Here is a 17,946-nt window from a genome sequence, read left to right on the forward strand (position 1 = left end):
TCCTGTGCTTTACTGGTCTATATACCTCCATTGCTTTGTTTTTGCTTTAAACCTCCTAACTGTGTCAGTTGTACTTAGAATGCCCATAATGTTTGGGACAAAGACCCATCATTTATTTATTTGCCTCTGTACTCCACAATTTCAGATTTGTAATAGAAAAAATCACCTGTGGTTAAAGTGCACATTGTCAGATTTTAATAAAGGCTATTTTTATACATTTTGGTTTCACCATGTAGAAATTACAGCTGTGTTTATACATAGTCCCCCCATTTCAGGGCACCATAATGTTTGGGACACATGGCTTCACAGGCGTTTGTAATTCCTCAGGTGTGTTTAATTGCCTCCTTAATGCAGGTATAAGAGAGCTCTCGGCACCTAGTCTTTCCTCCAGTCTTTCCATCACCTTTGGAAACTTTTATTGCTGTTTATCAACATGAGGGCCAAAGTTGTGCCAATGAAAGTCAAATAAGCCTTTATGAGACCGAGAAACAAGAATAAAACTGTTAGAGACATCAGCTAAACCTTAGGCTTACCAAAATCAACGGTTTGGAACGTCATTAAGAAGAAAGAGAGCACTGGTGAGCTTACTAATCGCAAAGGTACTGGCAGGCCAAGGAAGACCTCCACAGCTGATGACAAAAGAATTCTCTCTAGAATAAAGAAAAATCCCCAAACACCTGTCCGGCAGATCAGAAACACTCTTCAGGAGTCAGGTGTGGATTTGTCAATGACCACTGTCCGCAGAAGACCTCGTGAATAGAAATGCAGAGGCTACACTGCAAGATGCAAACCACTGGTTAGCCGCAAAAATAGGATGGCCAAGTTACAATTTGCCAAGAAGTACTTAAAAGAGCAACCAAAGTTCTGGAAAAAGGCCTTGTGGACAGATGAGACAAAGATTAACTTATATCAGAGTGATGGCAAGAGCAAAGTATAGAGGAGAGAAGGAACTGCCCAAGATCCAAACAATCCCACCTCATCTGTGAAACACAGTGGTGGGGGTGTTATGGCCTGGGCATGTATGGCTGCTGAAGGTACTGGCTCACTTATCGTCATTGATGATACAACTGCTGATGGCAGTAGCATAATGAATTCTGAAGTGTACAGACACATCCTATCTGCTCAAGTTCAAACAAATGCCTCAAAACTCATGGCCAGCGGTTCATTCTACAGCAAGACAATGATCCCAAACACACTGCTAAAGCAACAAAGGAGTTTTTCAAAGCTAAAAAATGGTCAATTCTTGAATGGCCAATTATTACCCGATCTGAACCCAATTGAGCAAGCCTTTTATATGCTGAAGAGAAAACTGAAGGGGACCAGCCCCCAAAACAAGCATAAGCTAAAGATGGCTACAATACAGGCCTGGCAGTACATCACCAGAGAAGACACCTAGCAACTGGTGATGTCCATGAATCGCAGACCAAGCATGCAAAGGATATGCAACAAAATACTAAACATGACTACTTTCATTTACATGACATTGCTGTGTCCCAAACATTATGGTGCCCTGAAATGGGGGGAACTATGTGTAAACACTGCTTTAATTTCTGCAATGGTGAAACCAAAATGTATAAAAATGGCCTTTATTAAAATCTGACAATGTGCACTTTAATCACATGTGATTTTTTCTATTACAAATCTCAAATTGTGGAGTACAGAGGCAAATAAATAAATGATGGGTCTTTGTCCCAAACATTATGGAGGGCACTGTATAAGTACGCTCAATTCTTTTTACACCAGGGACACAGAGGCATCGATGAAGGTTCAAAAGAAATGTTATAATGATAACACCAGAACAGAGAGCGTCTACTCCTTGGAAAAGCTTTGTCCATCTCGGTCTCCATCTCCCTCTCTCTGGACGTAGCCACACTTGGAAACACTTTAAAGTTATTTCAAGGCTGAAACAAAGTTTTAAAAAACAAGGGTTGATGTGGTTTGAAGCGGGAAGGTTAAAAGGTCAGAGTGTTTTCCTTGTACCTTTTAGTGGGGAATCTGTGGAATGTGGTAATGAGGGGCTGCTGTGGGAGTCGGAGGCACAAATAACACAAAGCCACTGGTTGGAATGTCCCTCCACAGGGTGCCTGTTGGGAAGGCTGCTGCAGGGTCTGTTAGAAGTGGCGAAGGATGTGAGCACAGCAAACAGACGTGGGATAAAGTCAAAGGAAGCGCACTCGGGGCAAACTTACTTCAATTACTGTCATTTTAGTTTAGCCCCTGACAGAAACTCGTTTTGGTGTGTCGCAGCTGCAACCATTTAAACAGCAACATTTCAGGACAAACCTTCTGAGAGTGATAGAAATATGTAGAGGAATGCGAGCAGCTCTGAATCTGTGGGATATCTCACTGCCCAGGGACTCCCGTTGATCCAGACAATCCTTACACTCTGACTCTACGCATACCGTTTCCCACACAGTTGATGGGAACATCACGGGAGACAGGCTGGTGGGGAGGGTGATCGGCATGCTTGCCTTTATCGGCCAAAGCACTGAGTGCAAGAGTTGGGACGGCATGTTAAAGTTGTACGCGACATTGGTGAGAGCCAGTGGGCGGCAGGGTGGCGCAACGGTAGAGTTGCTGCCATACAGCGCCTGAGACCCGGGTACAATCCAGACAATGCCTGCTGTCTGTACGGAGTTTGTACGCTCTCCCCGTGACCGCGTGAGTTTTTCCGGGTGCTCTGCTTTCCTTCCACATTCCAAAGACCTTAATTGGTTTAATTGGCTTTGGTAAAAATTGTAAATTGTCCCTAGTGTGTGTTAGTGCAAGGGGGCCGCTGGTCAACGCGGACTCGATGGGCTGAATGGCCTGTTTCCGTGCTGTACCTCTATAAACTAAACTTTAGTGAAGGAAATGCGATTGGAGAGGATTCTTCACGATAGCATTTACTCACAATTGGAAGAGAATGGGCAAATTAGGGACAGTCAGTGTGGCTTTTGATGCATCAGGTCATGTATTATGAGTTTTTGAGGAGGTGACAAAGATGATCAATTAAGATAGGGCTGTGGATGTTGTTGACATGGATTGTAGTAAGGCGTTTAATAAAGTCCCCCATAGTAAGCTGATTTGGAAGATGAAGATGCATGGGATTAATAGTGACTTGTTCATATGGATTTGGAACTGGATTACTGATAGAAGACAGAGGGTTGTGGTGGAAGGACGATATTCAGGCTGGACATCTCTGACCAGTGGTGTTCTGCAGGGATCTGTGCTGGGACCTCTGTTATTTGTAATATACATAAACAACTTGTGCATAAATGTTGACAGGTGGGTAAGTAAATTTGCAGATAACTCCAAAATTGGTAGAATTGCAGCCTATGAGAACGGTTTTCAAAGTGTACATCAGGATATAGATCAGCCGTGGAATTGGTGCAGAAATGGATTTTGTTTGATCCGAGCAAATGTGAGGCGTTGAACATTTAGGAGGTGAAATGCAAGGGGAAAGTATACAGTTAATGGCAAGACCCTAAACAGCGTTGATGTTCAGAGGGATCTTGGGAAGCAAGTCCATAGCTCCCTGAATGTAGAAACACTTTGTAAATAGAGAGGTAAAGAAGGTGTATACTATGGTCACAGACATCACCTCTTTAACATTCTATCTACAATCCGCAGGATTGATTGGTCGGGCATTGAATACAAGAGTCAGGAAGTCATGTTGCATGTTGATAGGACTTTGGTTCGGCTGCAATTCGAGTATGGTCTGCAGTTCTGGTTGCCCCATTTACATAAAGAATATGGAGACAAAGCACGATATCATAGAATTAGTGTGAATGGTTGATCATTGGTCGGTGTGGGCCGAAGGACCTGTTTCCATGTTGTTTCTCTGAGCCAAACTAAACACAACGGGAAATTTTGTATTTCAGGAACTAAAACACTTTTGTATAAAATACATTGTACATTTTTGATGGATGATATCTAATTTTAATAAAGTTTGTTCAGTGACTTTGTGAAAGACCGCACAATGTCCAGACGTTGAAAACTGCTTTCTCCAAAAATAAGCATCAACTGCTACAGAACCCACGGGCAGAGACCTATAAATAAGGATTCTATTAAAAACAAATGCATAGATAGTGCTGAGTGAGGCGTGATGGATTCGCCACAACTATTCTCAGGGTCCTTATCTTTCCCATCACGAAATGATTCAACTCGCTGGCATTTCACTTCTGCGCAGCACAAAGTGTGGAGGCACAAGTAACTGCAGGTGCTGGAATCTTGCGTAAAACACAAAGTGCTGGAGGAACTCAGCGGGTCAGGCAGCATCTGATGAAAATGAGGAAGGAATGGACAGATGATTTTTCGGGAAGAGACCCCTCTGCAGGCTGAGGAGGGGGAGAGAAAGCTGGGAAGGAGAGGTGGAGGTGGGACAAAGCCTGGCAAGTGCTTGGTCAATATGTGATGGGGGGGGGTTATTGGTAATTGGGTAAAGTAAGTGACAAAGCCTGGAGGTGACTTGATGGTCCGAATGGCCTAATTCTGCTGTTGAAACTCATGAACATGAGACAAAAGGGTGTGAAATATGGAGAGAAGAGGAGTGAAATGTCAATTTCAGGATGAGGGCCAGAGGACATAGGTTCAAGGTGAAGGGGAAAAGATGTAATAGGAATCTAAGGGGTAACTTTCTCACACCAAGGGTGGTGGGTGTATGGAACAAGCTGCCAGAGGAGGTAGTTGAGGCTGGGACAATCCCAACATTTAAGAAACAGTTAGAAAGGTACATGGATAGGACAGGTTTGGAGGGATATGGGCCAAACGGGGGCAGGTGGGATTAGTGTAGCTGGGACATGTTGGCCGGTGTGGGCAAGTTAGGCCGAAGGGCCTGTTTCCACACTGTATCACGCTATGACTCTATGTAAGGCCTGAGGGAGGGATATAGTGCCACAGAGCTGTACAGCAAGGAAACAGGCCCATCATGTTGACCAAGTTGGCATACTGGACATGTGCCAGTATAGGGATATGGGCAAGGGCAGAGGGAAAAGTGAGGGTGGAAAAGGAAAATATTGGACATTTCCTGTGCCCGCCCCCCACCTTGGTGTGCTCCCATTCCTCCCACTATCTCCCACCCCTGCTCTTTCCGCCTCCTCACGACACTCATCTCTCGTCCCCGAGTCCCCCATTTTGCACGTGTAGATCTGACAAGGCCAATAGATGAATTTCTCATCTGGAGCTACACTGAGTTTCCATGACATGCACTGGTGCTGCACTACTACTGCTGCAACACAGCCAACTCCTGACGCCCCCGCAGTACAGCCTGCAGCTCTGCTGTGAAATAAAGTCGCAGTTCTGTAATTTGTCCAATACAAAGCACAAATCCACCTTTACTTAAGACGATCATCAATAATATATTCTTGAAATACTTTTTTTTGTTTAAACAATTTAAAAAAATTACAGGCACTCTCCAACTTGCGTAATAGGCGAGTAATGTAAATTTGCTCGTAAATAAACATTTCACAATAGGTGGTCCTGTTTCCTGAATGAGCCGTGTTATTGCAACGGGAGGATGGTGAGGGCTTCCCGTCTGCTTCATGGATATAAAAGTGTCACCCGGGCTCGCTGCTCTTGCAGTGAAACTGGGAAGGCTAGGGAGGCAGTGGAGAGCAACACCGGGCCAAGTCGCCGACATCTTCCACAAGGTGCACCAGCGAGCCCTTCACCAGTTGGCGCGGCTGTTTTTGCGGCTCACGTTGTAGACCCTGGCTGGCAGCACTTCCTTCAGGCCGCCGCCACCGACAGGACGCGCTGAGTCACCGTGGGGCTTTCACCAGCTGCCTCTTCTTCCTGTTGGCCGTCGGCACCTCTCCCCGTAGTCGCCGATACCTTGAGTGTAGGGGAGGAGGTGGAGGGGGGAGCGGCACAGCGACGGCCGACAGGAACAAGCGGCAGCTGGTGAGAGGGGAGGGTGCCCCACGGGGTTACAACGTGAGCCGTGTCAACCGGACGGTGCGGCAGCTGGTGAAGAAGGGCTCACTGGTGCAGGGCAGTGGCATCGGCATTTAGTTTTAAGGTGAAACGATACAAGTGCTGGAGTAACTCAGGAGAATGAATCAGTCTGAAGAAGGTTGCCGACCTGAAACATCACTTGTCCATGTTCTCTAGAGATGCTGCCTGACCTGCTGAGTTACAGCGCCAGAGACCCGGGTCCAATCCTGACTGGGGGCTGCCTGTACCGAGTTTGTATGCTCTACCTGTGACTGCGTGGATTTTCTCCAGGTGCCCTGGTTTCCACCCACATCCCAAAGACATGCGGGTTTGTAGGTTAATTGGCTTCTGTAAATTGTCCTTATTGTGTTAGGATCGTGCTAGTGCGCTGGGCGAATTCGGTGGGCCAAGGGGCCTGTTGCTGCGCTGGATCTCTGAAGTCTGAAGTGAAGTGAAGGATGTTGCCAGGACTCGAACGCCTGAGCTACAGGGAGAGGTTGGGCAGGCTAGGACACTATTTCTTGCAGCGCACAGAGCTCGGGAAGAATGGTAAATGAGGCTGGGGTAAGATGGGTGGGGCGAGCTTCAGATCCTTTGTCCCAGAGACGGGGCCCACTGACATCAACTAGCTCAGACCGGTGGAATGTTGTAGGGAGGCTTGGTGTCTGCGGAGATTAGCTGAGCCCTCAGCTGCTCCAGGGATTATGAATCTGGCGCACATTCGGAAGCTTGTATCTGATCGTCTCAAGACTACACTTTACAATGTACCAGCGATGCTTCTTTCCATCGTTCATGGCAGGGCATGATCTTATCAAAGTGGAATGTTACTTCACTCAAGTGACGGGAATCTCCTATTGCCGGTAATCCAGAAATGCTGCCCGCTGAGTTACTCCAGCACGTTGTGTTTTTATTGCCAAGGTCATGATTGAATGTCACCAACCTTGGTCCAAACATATCAAGAGCCAAGAGTGTTTTATTATCATATGTCCCGAAACGGAACAATGAAATTCTAACTTGTAGCAGCACAACAGATATGTAAAAATAGTACTCTGCAAAACCCATCATTTAAAAAAAACTAAAAAAATTCAGTGTACATTACATATAAAAAATAAGTATTGTGTTCAATTCTCGTCACCCTGCTTATAGGAAGGATGCTGTTAATCCGGAGAGAGTGCAGAGAAGACTTTCAAGGATATTGGCAAGATTCGAGGGCTTAAGCTGTCGGGAGAGGTTGAGCTGCCGTAGAAAGTAGTTGAGGCCGGGACAATAACATTTAAAAGACTTTAGGACAGGTAGATGGATAGGAACGGTTTGGAAGAATGAAAACACATGGGACTAGTTTAGATGGGATATCTTGGACATCCCATCTATGGACCATGGATGAGTTGGGGTGAGGGACATGTTTCCATGTATGACTCTGTGAGAGAAAATCATTTAGAGCAATGCGCTGTGCTGTCTCCTTGAAAGCACGCTTGCCCGTTAGCCTGCTCCTGCCCCATTCTCCTGCCCCAGCCCCATTCTCCTGCCCCAGCCCCATTCTCCTGCCCCTGCCCCATTCTCCTGTTCCTGCCTCATTCTCCTCCTGCCCTGTTAGCCTGCCCCTGCCCCATTCTCCTGGTCCTGCCTCATTCTCCTCCTGCCCCATTCTCCTGCCCCAGCCCCATCATACTGCCCCCATTCTCCTGCCCCTGCCCCATCATACTGCCCCATTATACTGCCACTGCCCCATTATTCTGCTCTTTATCCTGCGCCTGCCTCATTCTCCTGCACGTCTCTGTTTCCACCATCCTTTTAGGCAGTCCCAATCCGAATTATGGCAACTTGCAACAAAACCAGCAGCTTTTAATCGTTGTCCTCAGCTTGCCTGATCTCTGGCCCAACAACTCTTGTCAGCCTATTACTTCACCAAAATGCCTTCACTTGCGACAGTTTCTTAAATCTCCCATGAAACCAGGGCTTTTTTTGTAGGCAGAAAGGCACCAGTACACATATCATTCCTCACAGTTGGCAGATCATCCACCTGTAAGCTCACTACGCTGTTTAAGGGGCTGACCGCCTTGTTTAATTAATCTGTTTTCGACTTTAGTAATCTTATTGTAACGTAAAAAATTCATGAAAGTTTGATTGAAGTGAGATTGACCGAATGACCAAATGGTGCCAGCACAACAACCTGGCTTTTGATATCAGTAAAACCAATGAACTGATTGTGGACTTTGGAAGAGGAAGGATGAGGACCCACAATCCTGTTTATATCAACAGGATGATGGTGGAGAGAGTTAAAAACTTCAAATTCCTGGGCGTGCATATTTCCGAAGATCTTTCCTGGACCCAGCACACTGCTGCAATTATAAATAAAGCACATCAACGTCTCTACTTCCTGAGAAGATAACGAAGATTCGGTATGTCAAAGAGGATTCTCTTGATCTACAGATGTACGGTAGAGAGCATATTGACTGGGTTGCATCATGGCCTGGTTTGGCAACTTGAACGCCCAGGAGCGGAAAAGACTGCAAAACGTTGTGAACACTGCCCAGTCCATCCGGCTCCGACCTCCCCACCATCGAAGGGATTTACCGGAGTCGCTGCCTCAAAAAGGCAGCCAGCATCTTCAGAGACCCACACCATCTTGGCCACACACTTATTTCACCACTGCCATCGGGAAGAAGGTACAGGAGCCTGAAAACTGTAACGTCCAGGTTCAGGGACAGCTTCTTCCCTACAGCCATCAGGCTATTAAACACGACAACCTCAAATAAGCTCTGAACTACAATAGACTATTATTATTGTTATTATTATTGCACTACTATTGTTTGTTTTTTGAGTATGTGTGTATATGTATATATATATATTTGTGTGTGTGTGTGTGTGTGTATATATATATATATATATAGTGTGTGTGTGTGTGCACTTGTGAGTATGCGAATGGTGGCACGGCGGTAGAGTTGCTGCCTTACAGCGAATGCAGCACCGGAGACTCATGTTCGATCCTGACTACGGGCGCCGTCTGTACGGAGTTTGTACGTTCTCCCCGTGGGTTTTCGCCAAGATCTTCGGTTTCCTCCCACACTCCAAAGACGTACAGGTGTGTAGGTTAATTGACTGGGTAAATGTAAAAATTGTCCCTAGTGTGTGTAGGATAGTGTTAATGTGCGGGGATCGCTGGGCGGCGCGGACTCGGTGGGCCGAAGGGCCTGTTTCCGCGCTGTATCTCTAAATCTAAATCTACACACTGAACTTTATTTCCTCTCTCGTTTATCAAATTGTTTACAGTGTACTATGTTTACATATTCTGTTGTGCTGCAGCAAGTAAGAATTTCATTGTTCTATCTGGAACATATATGACAATAGAACTCTCTTGACTCGAAAGTCTAAATGTCTTGACATTTTTCCTGAAGCACAGCGCACAGAATTACATACAGGACATCAGCTGAAATGCTTTTGCATAACTTCCTGGCGGTTGGTTGCTTCTGTTTAAGATGCCAAAGGTCCCAAATGCTGCTTTAATGTGTGGTGAACTATTAAGTCGTTTACTAAGATGGAGCTGTGGCCCAGCAAGGTCAGGAGGTCTTGTTGCTGTTCAGCGAGTAGGCCGTGTGATCTATCGGTCAGCAAGGTCAGCTCAGATGCAGGAGCTCTGGCTCCTGTATCATTGTCTGGCAGTGGCATCTAGTGGTGGAAGCATGGGATTGTAATAATAATAATAATAATATATTCCTTTATTCGTCCCACACCGGGGAAATTTACAATTGTAGTAGCAGCCGTTGTATTGTTTCATACACCGTGTACAGCAGACATTGTTCCAATGAATCAACCACCCACCCTGGGTCTGCTGAGGATGATTCGACCTTGTTGATAAAGCTTTTATTTAGAACTAGACAAAGTGGACCCGTTGGGCCCAAACCTCTCCTGCATTGGTGCAGCACCCTGTCCTCCCCCCCCCTCCCCTCTCCCTTCTCCCCCACTCCCTCCTCCCCTCCCCTTCCCTCATTTTAAACTTTAAAATGTGAATAACTTTAAAAATATAACACCGATTTTAATAAAACTACTTGCATTATCACTAAAGTGACAATGGTGAGTAAGGTGGGCCTAAAATTGTCGCGCTATCGTGTACCGTTTTGGCTGAAGTTCAGTCACAAACAAGATAACAAACGAGAGGTTTAGTAAGAAGATGTCACAAAAGAGCAAAGAAACAACCCTCCCCCCCACCTGGTCGCTGCTGTCCAAAGCAGAGAGAGAGATGGACCTCGTGCAGCAAATTGTAATTAGTTTTGTTTTCAGTTTAGAGATACAGCGCGGAAACAAGCCCTTCGGCCCACCGAGTCCGCACCGACCAGCAATCCCCGCACATTAACACTATCCTACACACACTTCGGGACAATTTACAATTATACCAAGCCAATTCACCTACATATCTGTACGTCTTTGGAGTGTGGGAGGAAACCGAAGAGAAAACTGCAAATGTTGGTTTATAAAAAAAAATCAAAATGCTGGAGTAACTCATCAGGTCAGGCGGCATCTCTGGAAAACCATGGATAAGTGACATTTCGGGTCGGGACCTTTCTTCAGACTGATCCATATATATTTTTAAAAGCTGCGAGACAAAAGGATTGAAGAGTTGCAAATTCTGAAGCCAGAAGGCATGTAGATGGAGAGAGAGGGGAGAAATAGGTATGTCCCGGTGGGACGTGGCAGGGGAAATGAAGGGGGTGTCGGGGAGAAAGGGGAGGGGAAGGCTTGTTAGAATTTAGTTTAGAGGTACAGCACGGAAACAGGCCATTCGGCCCACCAAGTCTGAACCGACCAGCGATCCCCACACATTAATACTATCCTACACACTCTAGGGACAATTTACAGTTATACCTATCCAATTAACCTACAAATCTGTACATCTTTGGAGTGTGGGAGGAAACCGAAGACCGAAGAGGAAACCCACGCAAGTCACGAGGAGAACGTACAAACTCCGTACAGACGAGCACCCATAGTCAGGATCGAATCTGTAAGGCAGTAGCTCTACCGCTGCGCCACTGTGTCACCCCTTTATTTAGAGGTTACCTAACATTGGAGAATTCAATGTGAGTGGTTTGCCTGTCCCGTGGTCCAGCACAGTGAGTAGAGATGATTACTGAAGCAGCTGTATACAGAGGCCACTCTGTGTGTGCTCCACCGGATGGTATTTTCCCACTGCCCCAAAACAATGAGCTTCACTTGTTCATGACTGCGTCGCTTGGATATCTCCATTAATTAAGCAGCCACTTTGAAGTGAATGCCATATTTCACAGTGTTGATGTTATGTTTCAGTTGACGATGCCTGTTGGGATTTGGGAGCTGCACTCGTTTATTCCACCTCTCTCCCCAGACCACTTAAATCTCACTAATTGCACTGGACGCGGGGGCTGCTTTTGGCTTTCAGGGAAGAAAACCTTTTCTGAAATGCTGGGTTTGGTAAATATCAAGATCAGTGTAATCCACAGAGCTTGTTCTGGCTTGGAGAAGTCTCTGGAATTTGGCCCGTTGGCCTTCATCAGTCAGGCAGTAGAGTGTACAGTTGGGGTAAAGTGCTGAAGGAAGTCAGCGGGTCAGGCGGTATCTGGGGACAACATTTCGTGTTGGGATCTTTCTTTAGACTGATTCTGTCGGCCTGTTTATTCCCTCCACGGTTTGTCAGGTTTACCTTGTCCTCTTTGTCCTGGCTGCTGTAGGTCACAGTGTTGGACTAGAAAGCAGATATATATCCAGTGCTTAACTGTTGTGGGTCAGTCGGCAAGTCCTAGATCACAGTGCTACGCTGTTGAGGTGCAGACTTGGTGAGCCGATGGGCTTGTTTACACACTGTATCTCTAAGCAAAAATAAGCTTTCTTCACCACTCTGTCTACCTGTAACACCACTTTCAGGAGATAAACTCTATGAGCACTGGAAGCAGTAGCGTGTGTACAGTCGCACAAGGCAGTGTGTCCACGCCGACCAGCGATCCCTGCACACTAACACTATCCTGCACCCACTAGGGACAATGTTTACATTTACCAAGCCAATTAACCTACCAACCTGTACGTCTTTGGAGTGTGGGAGGAAACCGAAGATCTTGGAGAAAACCCACGCAGGTCACGGGGCGACCGTACAAACTCTGTACAGGCAACACCTGTAGTCGGGATCGAGCCCTCCATTCGCTGTCAGGCAGCAACTCTCCCGCTGCACCACCGTGAAGCGGGGAGGGGAGGGGAATGCAGGCAGCCGTCCTTGATGTATGACCAGCTGATTTCTGTTTGTACAGCTGCGATGAGCTCTGTCACGTCTGCTCAGCCACAACATGGATTACATGCACTCCCGAGGATCCAGGGGCTGTTGGAAATGTATTTAACAATTATTGCAGCTTGCATTATTCCCGGTGGGGAGAGGCCAAACAATTCCAAGGGTCTGTCCTGTCCTCCGCCAGGTTTTTCTACTGACGGAGGGAAGACATGCAGAGCTTCGTTTGCAGAGAAACTCGAGTGAGCATTGTCAACGAATCACAGAATGGTTACTGCACAGAGAGGCCATCTATTCCCCTCATGATTTTATACGACCCTATAAGATCACCCCTCAGCCTCCTGTGTTCTACCTCTGAATGGTCCATCCATAAGCTAGGGCACAGTCCGATTCACCTCTATCCCATTGCGGACATTGGACTTTGTCTCTGGAACTGGTGCGCTACAATGCTGAGAACTATATTCTGCACTCTGTATCTTCCCCTTTGCTCTACCTATTGTACTTAAGTTTGACGTGATTGTATTTATATGTATTATATATAATCTGATTGGATAGTATGCAAAGCTTTTCACTGTCCCTTGGTACACGTGAAGATAATAAACCTCTCCCTGTAGCTCAAGCCCTCGAGCCCTGACAACATCCTTGTAAATCTTATGAGAGACCATTTTGTGTACATCGCCTCTCTGTCAAAGCAATGGGTGGTGCAGCGGTAGAGTTGCTGCCTTACAGCACTAGAGACCCGGAATCGATCCTGACTACCCATGCTTGTCTGCACGGAGTTTGTACGTTTTCCCCGTGACCTGCGTGGGTTTTCTCTGAGATCTTCGGTTTCCTCCCACATGCCAAAGACGTACAGGTTTGTAGGTTAATTGGTTTGGTGTAAATGTTAAATTGTCCCTGGTGTATTAGTATGTGGGGTTTGCTGGTTGGTGTGGACTCGGTGGGCCGAAGGGCCTGTTTCCATGCTGTATCTCTAAACTAAACTAAACTAAACTAAACTCACTCGTTGAACCTCAGCCGTTGCCCCCTAGTCACACAGGTCACTGCTCAGTAGATGTTCCCACTTTCCTCAATGGCCACTGTGGAGCAAGCCACCTCCAGCATCCCCTGACATTGAATGCTTCGCTGGGGCAGTGGAGCTACATTGCAGCTGAAGCAGGGAGAACAATGTCCTCCCCTTCCACTCCGCATCAGGGGCAGTGTTGAGCCTTTGCCCTGGTTGTGATGATGGGTAACACTCTTGAACATTGTGTAGAGAGGGAAAGAGAGAGAGATGCAGCCCACCGAGTCCACGCCGACCATCGATCCACCCGTTCACACTAGTTCTATGTTATCCCACATCCTCATCCACTCCCTACACACCAGGGGAAACTTACAGACCCCAGAGAGACAACCTTTTTACACAAAGGGTGGTAGTGTATGGAACAAGCTGCTGGAGGAGGTAGGAGGAAATCACACGTTTAGGAAACATTTAGACAGGTGCATGGATAGGATAGGTTCAGAGGGAGCAAACAAAGAAGGGTCTCAACCCGGAACGCCACCCATTCCCTCTCTCCAGAGATGCTGCCTGTCCCGCTGAGTTACTCCAGCTTTTTGTGTCTACGGTTTAGAGGGATACGGGCCAAACACAGGCAGGTTGGACAAATGTAGATGGGCCATTTTGGTCGGTGTGTGCTGGTGGGGCCGAGGGGCCTGCATCCACGCTGCATGACTCTTATGTTCCTGCATCCACATTTGAAAGGCCACTGATGGAACGATGATCTGATGTGCAAGGTTTCTGCAGGGTCTCAAATGGGGAGGCTGATCTCCACAGGATGGGGCCACACGGATGCGGGGAGCACTGTGCCTGGAGTCGGCGGTCAGCTGCGAACGGCACATTCAGTGACGGGGAGACGATTGTTGGTCCAGCCTCACCCTCTCGGGGTGAATGTCGGACGGAGCACAGGAAACGGCACGACGTATTCTATCCCGAGCAGCACCTCTAACTCTGCATTTTCTGCTTTTCTTTCAGACCTCCGAGACCCTTCCGATTTCCTCGAAGGTGAGTAGCTTAGTTTGAGAAGGAGATCATTGGTTTTATAGAGCCATAGTCACACCAAGCACAGAAACGGGCCCTTCATCCCAACTCCTCCACACTGACCAAGATGTCCCATCCACACTCGCCCCACCTGCCCGTATTGGCCCATATCATGGAGATCATCTAAGTTGTTATAATACCTGCCTCATCTACCTTCTCTGGCAGCTCGTTCCATTTACCCACCCACCACCCTCTGTGTGAGATAATTGCACCTCAGGTTCCTCTTAAATCTTTCCCCTCTCACCTTAAATGTATATCCCCTGGTTCATGATTCTCCTTTTCTGGGTAAAAGGCTGTGCATTCACCCTATCATGATTTTATCACCCATCATCCTCCTGAACTCCAAGAAATAAATTCCTAGCCCGCCCAACCTCTCCCCATGGCTCCCATGGCTCCCAGGGCCCTCGGGTCCTGCAATAAATCTCTGCACTCTTTCCAGCTTAATGGCATCCTTCTTATCGAGCTCTAAAGTAACGGGAGATTAGGATTCAAGACTAGGATCTTTCCGAGCAGGCCAGTATTAGACATGGAGACACAAGGGACTACCTGTGGTGCAATCTTGAGTAAAACACACAGTGCTGGAAGAACTCAGAGGGTTAGGCAGTGGAGGGGGAATGGGGGGACAGTATTTTGGTCGGAGCCCTTCTTCAGGCAGATGGAGTAGGGGGGGAGAAAGCTGGAAGAGAAATAGAGGTGGGACAAAGCCTGACAAGCGATAGGTGGATGCAGAGGTGGTATGGTGGGGGCGGGACAGATTTGCAGATGGCTGGAGTAAGTGACAAATGCTGGAGATGAAAAGGATGTTGGATAAGGAGAGAGGAGAAGGAATCAAAAATAAAGGCAGTTGGAGGGATATGGGTGGAAAGGGACAAAGCGGGAGGATAAATGGAAATGTGGGGACAGAAGGAACTGCAGATGTACTACCTTTACAAAAAAAGACATACAGTGCTGGAATAAGTCTGTGGGCCAGGCAGCATCTCTAGGAACATGGATAGGTCATGTTTCCGGTCTGAAGAAGGGAGCTGACCCAAAACGTCACCTATGCGTGTTCTCCAGAGATGCTGCCTGACCTGCTGAGTTACTCCTGCACTTTGTGTCTTTTAATGGAAATATGGGACTTGGGGATGTGAGATGAATATACAGAGGAAGGGAAAGAAGCAGGGTGAGGGGGTAGGAGATGGTGGGAGAATCAGGTGGGGGCCACCATTTGAAAGGTGGGTCTACCCAGGGTTTTACAGCGCTAGAGACCCGGCTTCCATCCTGTCCTTGGGTGCTGTCTGAACGGTGTTTATGTTGTCCCTGTGACCGCGTGGGTTTTATCCGGGTGCTCCGGTTTCCTCACACACTCCAAAGACGTGCGGGTTTGTAGGTTAATTGGCTTTGGTTAAAACAAAACTGTAAATTGTCCCTGCTGTTTAGGATAGTGCTGGTATGCGGGGTGATTGTTGGTCGGCGTGGACTCGATGGGCCTGTATCCGCGCTTTATCTCTGAAGTAAACTGTGTGCGTATCGCGGTGGGGGGTGGGCAGCAGAAAGAGAGGGGATAGAGCAGGTAATACTTGAATGATGGGCACAGCCGAGGACTTGGGTCTGCTGTACTCCAGGCGGCAGAGGTGTGTGTGACGTGCGGCCGGTGTTTCCTACTTGCAGCTACGCGGCTCTGATCGCGGACTGGCCGGTGGTGGTGCTGGGCTTCTGCACGGTGCTGATAGTGATATGTGCCTTGGTCGGGATCCTGGTGCCAGATCTTCCAGACTTCTCTGACCCACTGCTGGTGAGTGCCTCGCGTTTCCCAGGGGAATGACTACACGCCCCGCGCCTGTCAACATCAGGGCCCATCTTCCACCTCAATCACTTCCCCTCTCCCTTAATATCACTGATATCAGAAACTACTGACCTGAAAAAGGTACCCGACCCAAAATGTCACCTATCCACAATCTCCAGAGATGCTGCATGACCCGCTGAGTTACCTCAGCACTTTGTGTTCTTGATCTATTGAACTGAAGAAGGGTCTCGACCTGAAATGCCACCTACTCCAGAGATGCTGCCTAATCCGCCGAGATACTCCAGCACATTATCTTTTTGAATATTAACTATCTATATTGTGTATCAACACATAGATTTCCTGACCTCAGCTTTGAACTCACAAGCCCTCCGGTTATGTTGATCTTACACTAATCCCACTTTATTCACCCACGTTCTGATCAGCAGTTAATTAAAATAAGCTGCAATTATTTGAAAAGATCTCCTCTCGGCGGTGATGATGCCAAAACAATCTGGTAAAAAAGAACAGTAGTTTCACCAAGGTCCCCGGGATGGAATCTGCCGTGTTCGCCAGTATGGGTCTCACAGCCGGGCGAACCACTTGGTTTAGTTTGTTTAGTTGAGTTTATTATTGCCATGTGTACCGAGGTACAGTGAAAAGATTTTTGTTGTGTGCTTTCCAGTCAAAGAAAAGACGAAACATGATTACAATCAAGCCGCCCACAGTGCACAGATACAGGATAAAGGGAATAACGTTTAGTGCAAGATAAAGTCCGATTAAAGATAATTCAAAGATCTCTAATGAGGTAGATAGGAGGTCAGGACCGCCCTCTAGCTGATGAGAGGACGGTTCAGTTGCTTGATAACTGCCGGGAAGAAACTGTTCCTAAATCTGGAGGTGTGCCTTTTCAAACATCTGTACCCCTTGCCTGATGCGGGAGGGGAGAAGAGGGAGTGATCGGGGTAAGATTGGTCCTTGATTCAGTGACCGGGATGAGACTGGTCCTTGATTATGCTGGTGCCCTTGCACCTTTGGTCACACCTTTGTAGTGGATGCAGAAGGCGGTTCACGCATCCTGTCAGGGCGCGGAGGTGTGGCGGACAAGGTACTTGCCAGGAACACCCACGTGCGAAAAAACGAGTAAATCACAGCAAGGTGCCCACTGTACACACAGGCTCAGCATCCCCCTGCTCTTCCAAGTACATCTCTTCCCCCACCCCTTTAGCGTGTTCTGGTGTGGGCCCTTTCCTGCCTACTGACATTGAAATCCATTTGTCATCTGTGGAATCCAAACTCAATTCGTCACCTCGGTGGGTGGTTCTTGCAGATGTGACACTAAGCCCGCTTGCTCCACTGTGTTGATGTAGATTCTCTGCAGAATCAATGCCAAACAAGAATCCTGGGCCACAACACGGTTCTCTCCATCTCTCCCCATAAAACGCACCTCTCTCTTTGATCCCTTCAGCCCCCTTTGTTTTGGTGTATTTTGCAGCCTTGGTCCTAATTCTGTCCACTTCAGTTATCGTCCAAAGAGTTGACCTCTTACTGCCCTCCTGAAACAAGTTTCCTCCTGGTTTGGATACGTGCACCATGAGCTCAGGGTGGTACTCTAAGGTTGTGGTTTATTATTGTCACATGTACTTAGATACAGTGAAAAGCTTTTGTTGTGCGCTTTCTCATCAAATCAGATTGTGGAGATGAGGAACGCAGAGCCAGATCTATCTTAATTGTTTGCTTGGGCCACTGGACTTTGCATGGGCTTTGCAACATTGTGTGCTAGGTTAAATCACATGCTTGAGGCTCTCTCTCTCTCTCTCTCTCTCTCTCTCTCTCTCTCTCTCTCTCTCTCTCTCTCTCTCAATCTCTCACCTGCTTGAGGCTACGTAATCACAAAAATGCTGAACTTGCTAAAGCTAGTAGTAATCAGTAGCCCAAACCGCAGAA

At 47.3% G+C, this 17,946-nt stretch overlaps 1 protein-coding gene across 6 annotated transcripts in view; it reads left to right on the forward strand.

The window, feature by feature from the left end:
- disp1 (dispatched homolog 1 (Drosophila)) overlaps positions 1 to 17,946 on the forward strand; it is a 217,613-nt gene that overhangs the window by 182,682 nt on the left and 16,985 nt on the right. For all 6 annotated transcript variants that reach the window (XM_078398887.1, XM_078398886.1, XM_078398888.1 and 3 more), the window contains 2 exons: positions 14,172 to 14,201; positions 15,888 to 16,011. In XM_078398887.1, coding sequence (XP_078255013.1) covers positions 14,172 to 14,201; positions 15,888 to 16,011 — 154 coding nt within the window. The remainder of the gene's footprint in view (positions 1 to 14,171; positions 14,202 to 15,887; positions 16,012 to 17,946) is intronic.

Source organism: Rhinoraja longicauda, chromosome 5 (genome assembly GCF_053455715.1).
Source record: "Rhinoraja longicauda isolate Sanriku21f chromosome 5, sRhiLon1.1, whole genome shotgun sequence".
Classification (NCBI taxonomy): domain Eukaryota; kingdom Metazoa; phylum Chordata; class Chondrichthyes; order Rajiformes; family Arhynchobatidae; genus Rhinoraja; species Rhinoraja longicauda.